The 7094-nt window shown below is 44.6% G+C and overlaps 1 protein-coding gene across 1 annotated transcript in view; it reads right to left on the bottom strand.

Moving 5' to 3' along the window:
* Positions 1-3239, bottom strand: part of LOC102757001 (transmembrane 4 L6 family member 4) — a gene marked incomplete at its 3' end in the record, with an annotated part of 19552 nt that extends 16313 nt beyond the window's left edge. The window contains exons 1-2 of the mRNA XM_006772585.1: positions 2833-3239; positions 2000-2089 (exon numbers count right to left, since the gene is read on the bottom strand). Of these exons, the coding sequence (XP_006772648.1) occupies positions 2000-2089; positions 2833-3006 (264 nt within the window). The remainder of the gene's footprint in view (positions 1-1999; positions 2090-2832) is intronic.
* Between the last annotated feature and the right edge of the window lie 3855 nt (positions 3240-7094).

The following is a 7094-nucleotide window of genomic DNA, read 5'->3' as shown; positions in this document are numbered from 1 at the left end:
GGATGAGGGACTCCCCCCCCCCCCCCCCCCGAGTGCTCAAATTTTTGTGCACCGGGCCTCTAGTGTAATATAATTATACTAAAGGCCCAGTGGATGGATTTGTGCACCAGTGGCGTCCCTCGGCCTGGCCTGTGGATTGGGAGAGGATGCAGGTCAGACAAAGGGACCCCACTGGTGCATGATCAGGGTCAGGGAGGGACCATCAGAGGGACCGCAGGAGGGCTCCAGGGCATGTCCGTCCCATCTTGCCCAGTCCCAATTAGCTGGACCCCAACAGCAAGCTAACCTACCAGTGGGAGCATCTGCTCCCTGGTGGTCAGTGCATGTCATAGCGACTGGTCGAATGGTCAAATGGTCAGAGGGACAATTACCATATTAAGCTTTTATATATATATAGATCACATAAATTGTGGTTATTTTACATCTCTGTGTAAGGGAGATTTAAAGGTTATTATAATAATTGATGCTTACTTGGGATTGGTGATGGTGTTAAGGTGAGATCATTTTCTTTGAATGATCTTTCATCTCCAATGAAAATCTGGGTGCTATGCGCTGTGCACCAGCCTCAGTCCTTCATATGTGCTCAATAAGTATTGTTTGATTCAATAAATGAGCAAATGTGGCAAGAAAGAATGATGATATGATTTTTTAAAATATATATTTTATTGATTTTTTTTACAGAGAGGAAGGGAGAGGGATACAGAGAAACACTGATGAGAGAGAAACATCGATCAGCTGCATCTTGCACACACCCTACTGGGGATGTGCCTGCAACCAAGGTACATGCCCTTGACCAGAATCAAACCTGGGATCCTTCAGTTCGCAGGGCAACGCTCTATTCACTGAGCCAAACTGGTTAGGGCTGATCACATGATTTTATTTCAGAACAGATAGCTTTCCTTTGAAGAAGTTAAGGTAAGTTTGTATAGTTTATCACTGGGCTTTCAATTCTCTTAGGTGGACAACTGAACCTCAGGAGATGGGAGCAGGAGATGGCCTTATTCTTCATTCCGCCTTCATTCCAGTTCTACTTTCATCTTTGCCACATCAATGTATTGATCTCTTAATACTTTTCTTTAAGTCAACTCTCTTTCATTCATTCATATAATCATCTGAATAAAAACTAGGATCTTTAGCAAACAGAACACAGTATCATTCTTTGTTAATGTTGCTGGCAACCCTGGAGCTGGGGGTTTGTTCTTTTGTTAGAAAGGGAGATCATGAGAGGTTAGGAATAGTAAGAACTTCTTTCCATCAAAATAAGATTTTCTTTTTCATGATAGACTCAAAGCAAAGCCTGTCTTAAATTGGGAAATTTTGATCTAGTCCAACTTCCTCATATTACAGGTAAGCAAAGGGAGGCAGAGAGCAGGACAGTGACTTGGCCAGCTGTAGAAATGAGACTGACCTTACATCCCAGAATTCTTCCCACCCTGAGAGGAACAGGGATGCCTAATCTCTCTACCTGTCTGTGAAAATATGGATGGCTACATGAAGGAAGAAGTCCTGCGTCAAAATGCAGGGAGAAGTAGGAAGAGCTGGGCACTGAGGTAGTGAACTGGCAATGGTGTGCATGGGGAATTTAGGGGGCTAAAGGGGAGAGGAGGTTACCATTTGTTATCTTGTCTAATCCCTTTTTTACAGGTGGACCAGAGAAGGAAATGACTTGTCTAGGGTCTCAAGGCCTCTCATGACTGGGGGAGAGGGCCACTCCCACCTCTGCCTTCTCAGCCTCGTTCTTTATAGGGCTCCACTGCAGCCCTCCAGCCCTGATATCTCTGCTTGTTTGTGAAATCGGAAGTGGCATTTTAAATTTATCATTATAGTTACTTTCCATCCACAGGAAGAATTACATCTTTATCCCTGCACCAGCTATCCCCAGAGACATGCTTGGGGCTGGTTACTCCTCTCCACCCTTGAGATGTCCAGCAGGAGGGGACAGTGTACCTGGGAATAATTATGGTGTCTGCCCCCCCCCCCCCCCCCCCAGGTAACTCACCGCAAATCTCTTCCCACACCTCTCGTTGCCACAGCACCCACAGCAGTCATTGTACTTCAGGTCCAAGAACAAGTTAGCAGGAAGGAGCATCTGTCAGCAAGAGAAGCACCTCAGAATGGGTCTGGGATGTGAAAGCAAGGCCCAAACCTGCCTGGCTGTGTGAGGAGCCATGATGTGGGATTTGGTGGCTGAAGGTTATGGCAGGAATGACAGAGCGTGGCTAGTGGGGTGGACCAGTGTTATTGAGTATTTTGATGCCATTTGGCTTAACTGTAGTTTCAATGGACCAAGATTTCAAGATCCGACACCCCCAGTCTCCATTACGATGGTGGGTTAGGAAAAAACAAACAAGCAAACAAACAAAACAGGTGTCCTGGATTGTTATGATAAAGATCTCTCTCTAAAGCAGAAGCTCCCAGTCTCTACTGGAAACAGGAATAAGAAAGCCTTCATGCATGAGTAGAAGAAGAATCCTCTGACACCTATTTCTCTTGGTGGTTCAGTCAATCAATCTGCTATAAAGTGTATTTCCACCCCCTTCTCCCTCTCCCCATAGCACCCTCTCTTGTTTGAATTAAGAAATTCTGTGAACTTCAGTTTGGTTCCTGGAGCTTAATTGGCCCATGAGAACCACCGGACCAAGTTGAAATGACCTAGTAATGCAGCAGACAGGTCCTTGTCAGGCCCTAATGGAGAAGGAACAATTAAGGCACTGACTTTTCATAGAGCAATGCTTAGGCTTTTGTTAGCAACTAAGTATCTTCCTGGTTACAAAGTGTCCAATTTTGGAAGAATGGGCTGAAAATCTCCTTCAGGGGGATTTTAATACTCACCAAGAACCCGCTTCCTAATATTCCTCCAAAAAACCAGACCTCTTGAGAAAGGTGATTGATGTTGTCTATCTCTTTTCCTCCAGGGAAAAACAACAGGATATTAGCCAGGAAGGCAATCATGGAAAGAAGAATGAGGGTGCCCCCCAGGCACTTGGCACACCCTCCGGTGCACATGCTGGGGAAGGATGGCACAGGACCGAGAAAAACGTCCCTCACTGCCTCCTTCACAGGGTCTCTTCAAAGTTATGAGCCAGAGCGTCCTAGTCAACGTCCCAGTTCAATTTGTATGTTGGAGCTGAGAAGCCAGCCAGCCTGGGAACTGTGCCCTGGTGTTGCTTCCGCTTCTCAAATGGAGCAGAACCTCGATGCTGATGGCTATTTATACCTTCTCCCTGACCCGGAGTCCTGGGTGTTTTATGCTCGATTCAGAGTAACTATTTTACCATGGAGACTAAGTGTTACACGGACTGTGGTTCTATCAGGATACAAGTTCAGCCAAAGTTGGATTAGGTGATTACATGCGCTTAGGTAAGGGTGGCTTAAACAAAATAAAGCAGATTTCTTTACTGCAAGACATCTCAGAACCTTTCTGAGCTCACAGGCATTGTGACTCGCCTGCATTGTGAAAAAGGCAGATGGTATGGGGGGTGGAGTGGAGGGAGGGGCATGGTCTGCAGAACCCACTTTATAAAATGCTTTGACATTGATCCCTAGTGCCACCAATGAAGACAGCCTTTCAATAACTGTTAATAGAAACTCCTCACTATTATCTTTGAACATAGAGGGAGGATATGGGTACATATAAGCTTGCAATTAAATCCTGAGATTATAGCCCTGTGATAAGGCATTTCTTAACAGGCAGGGCCTCTCGACTCTTTCACAAAACAGCTCTTCATGCCACTGTCTCGGGAAGGCACAGGTCAGACCCCCAGGGCCTTCACCTGTGCCTCCCCTGTCTCCCAGGACTTGTCCCTCTGGACATGTCTACCCAGGACAGTTGCAGATTCCCCTGGCACCTCTTCATCTCCTAGGAGCGAGCATCACCAGCTCAGTGTCAGTTTGGTAGCTGAAATTTTGCTCAGAGATAAAATATTTTATACCCGTAGCAACATAGTCTGTTTCCATGTAGGCATAGCACAGGTCAAGACGAGAGTTATGTTAACATTTGAACTGCCCCTCTTTCAAGAACCTGAGAAAGGAGTGAACATGGTTTCTTTTCATTCTGTTGCAGGAGAAAACGCAGGGCAGGCACCCATGAACATCAATCCTCAGCAGACCCGTTTCCCTGATTTTCTGGACTGTCTCCCAGGAACCAATGTGGACCTCGGAACTCTGGAATCTGAAGATCTGATCCCCCTCTTCAATGATATAGAGTCTGCTCTGAACAAAAGCGAGCCCTTTCTGACCTGGCTGTAGTCAGTATATTGTAACCTGTGTGCAGCCATGACCTGACATTTCCTGGGCCTCTTGGGAAAAGCGATGGAGCAGAGCAAGTCTGCAGGTGAACTGCTTTCTCGCTCACAACTCTTCGCCGTGTTCCACATCAGAGGGAAAGTGCACAGTTAGACACCTACTGTAGTCACATTTGAATATCAAGGAGGGGTCAGATGAACATTTCTCAAGCATTTCCCATCTAAAATCTATATTTTAGAATAATAAATACAGCAAAGGTACCCTCAGAACTGAAAGTGAAACAAATGCTTTGTGAAGACAAAATGTAGGGGAAAAAAATAAAACAAATTAAACAGTATTATTCACAGGAAATTATTTGGAATAAATTGCCTTATCAACAGTATAACCTATAGGGTGAATTCAGAAACTGAGAAATTTGGTAAGAATCCAGAATCAATTCATAGCTTAGATTGTTATATTGTAAATCAGAAGATGCCTTAGTCAATAAGCCAAATTTATTTGGAGTCCTGTTCATTTTTGCTAGCGCTAGTGGGCCCAGAGGAACTCTTGCTTCTCAAATTCTGGGGCCCCATATAGTGGAAGTCTTTCCTATTTATATGTTTTTCAGTTCTTTGTTTTCCAAATTTGAAATGAGACTTCCGGACCTTCTGAGAAAAAATCCTGTTTGCTGGGACAGGCCGTGAGACCATATCTCAAGGCCTAGCCTGGCGCCAGCACTGACAACTCTGTCTGGGGCATAGTTTATGGCCTCTCTGGAATGGGGAGTAGTCTTATTTTCCCTATTATTTAAGCAAGCAAACGTTTACAGAAGCCAGAATAGCAGGGTTAAAATTTTAACAGCAGTTTTTACCCAAGATGTAGGTTACTATGCTTCAAGATGAATTTCTTCTGGTCTGAATAGCTCCTGAATAGCTATTTCATCAGGTGTCATCAATTTCAGGAAATCTTCACTTTTGGGTCACTAGGTGGTGTGCAGATCCAGGCAGGAGAGGTACTTTCTTTAGATATGTCACCTGAATCCAGGTCTCTATTCCCTGGAGTTTGTTTGTGCAGGGTGGTTAGCAATGCCTGATAGAGGTCTTTTCAGTGAGGTTGAAGCAAGTCTTTCCAAAGATGTTTTTTCCAGCAGATAAAACCTCCAGGTTGTGGAGTGTGGGGCTGAAGGTCTTCATGTGCCTGGAGCGCCCTATGAAAGGACTGTTGCAACAGAATGTGGTTATTTTGATAGAGGCAATCAGGCCTTCAGAGTATTGAAATATGTCTCCTTTATCAGCTGTGGATCAAGGGGCAGGGACCAAGTGCATTGGGTGCCCTGTGACTATCTCAAAGGGTGAGAGTTTGTGAATTCCAAAGTGGGTGGATCTGAGATTTAGAACGACCAATGACAGTGCTTTGGACCAAAGAACTTGGAAGGTCTCTACAAATGTTGCCAATTAAGTTTTTTTTTTTTTTAAATCTTTGCCAATTGTCTTAATAATGCTGATAGTGTGTTCAAGTAACCTGGGGTGAGGGTGGTAAGTGCAGTCAAAGCGTTATAAAACTCACCAAACAGCACAGACTTGTCAAAGCATGTGACCCTTTGTGGGAGCCCCGCAAGTTCTTAGAGCACTTACTCCCAAATCCTGCACACAGTGCTAATTGTTAGTGTAAGTTCCTCCTTGAACCCTGCTCGCTGTACTAAGTGTTGGGAATATGCATTGCTCTGTCCTGCCATCTGGTCCTAGTGTAGAAGCACAGGTCCTTCATCCTGCTCCACTACACCAACTGTCAGGTCTGAGTCCCTCTGCTAGGGGCTGGACCTGCTGAATGCTGGGTGGTAGACGGAGAAGCCATGAGAAGTTGTGGGTATATAAAAGAGTCTTTATTGAGGAGCAAGTCACGATGTAGCCATTGCTAACAAGAAGCCACTAGACAAAAAACAGTTCTTTAAGTAGTCCATAAAACAAGCAGCCACATACCTGCTAGGTAACAATACATCTTTCCCCCACAGCAGCAGCAGTCCCTGTCCCCATAGTCATTATCTGAGCAGCCGTGTGCTGCCTCTAGACCCACAGCCTCTTATAGTAGCTGCATCTGAGCTCACTACAGCATAGTAGCTATATCTGAGCTCCCCTTGATCTCTCTAGCTTTAGTAACATACTTTAATACTACTTAGATAAAAGAGGTTTCTAGCCAAATAGTGACATAAGTGTTTTGGGTTGTAGAAGGGCATTTCTGCACAGTGTCTGCATCTTTGCACCTGCTTATAGTCTTTGGACACCCTGATTAAGATTCCCATGTTCAGAGTGGCCTTGAACATCCAGCATACTTTGAACAAGGCCTTCTCACTCTAATTGGCCTTGAGCATACGGCATACTCTGGCATGGTTCCCACACTCACACAATGGGTGTGAAAGTCCACAGCCAGTGTGGCTTTCCCGCTTCAAAAGCTTGGAGGAAGAGCTGACACATAAATGACACACAAGACGAAATATTAATTTTGATACTGGGGGAAACCAGAGGAAAACTCAACCATAGTAGTCAAGTTCTCCCTGAGTCTCCATTCCCAGCTGATTTTATTTACTAGAATACACAATTGCCTTTAGGAATGCAAACAGACATATCAATGGTAATGTTTACTAAACAGTAAGATTGCCAGGTCTTTGGGGAGTTTGCTTTAGGCCATTGAGTCAGCAGCAGGTAATAAAATGTAGATATTCACTCTGTGAATATCAAAAGGAGTACTGGTCAGCCTTCTGCCAGACTCCTCACATTTATATCAATTACTGTTGATCTTGGTCTCCACATTTCCCCCTCCTTTAAATTCTTAATAGAAGTTGATATGCGGCTTGCAGAGTTTCAATTATTTTA

This window comes from Myotis davidii, unplaced genomic scaffold (assembly GCF_000327345.1).
Source record: "Myotis davidii unplaced genomic scaffold, ASM32734v1 scaffold766, whole genome shotgun sequence".
In the NCBI taxonomy this organism is placed as follows: Eukaryota; Metazoa; Chordata; class Mammalia; order Chiroptera; family Vespertilionidae; genus Myotis; species Myotis davidii.
Note: the sequence above shows the minus strand (reverse complement) of the source record. Positions and strands in the feature narration are given on the sequence as shown.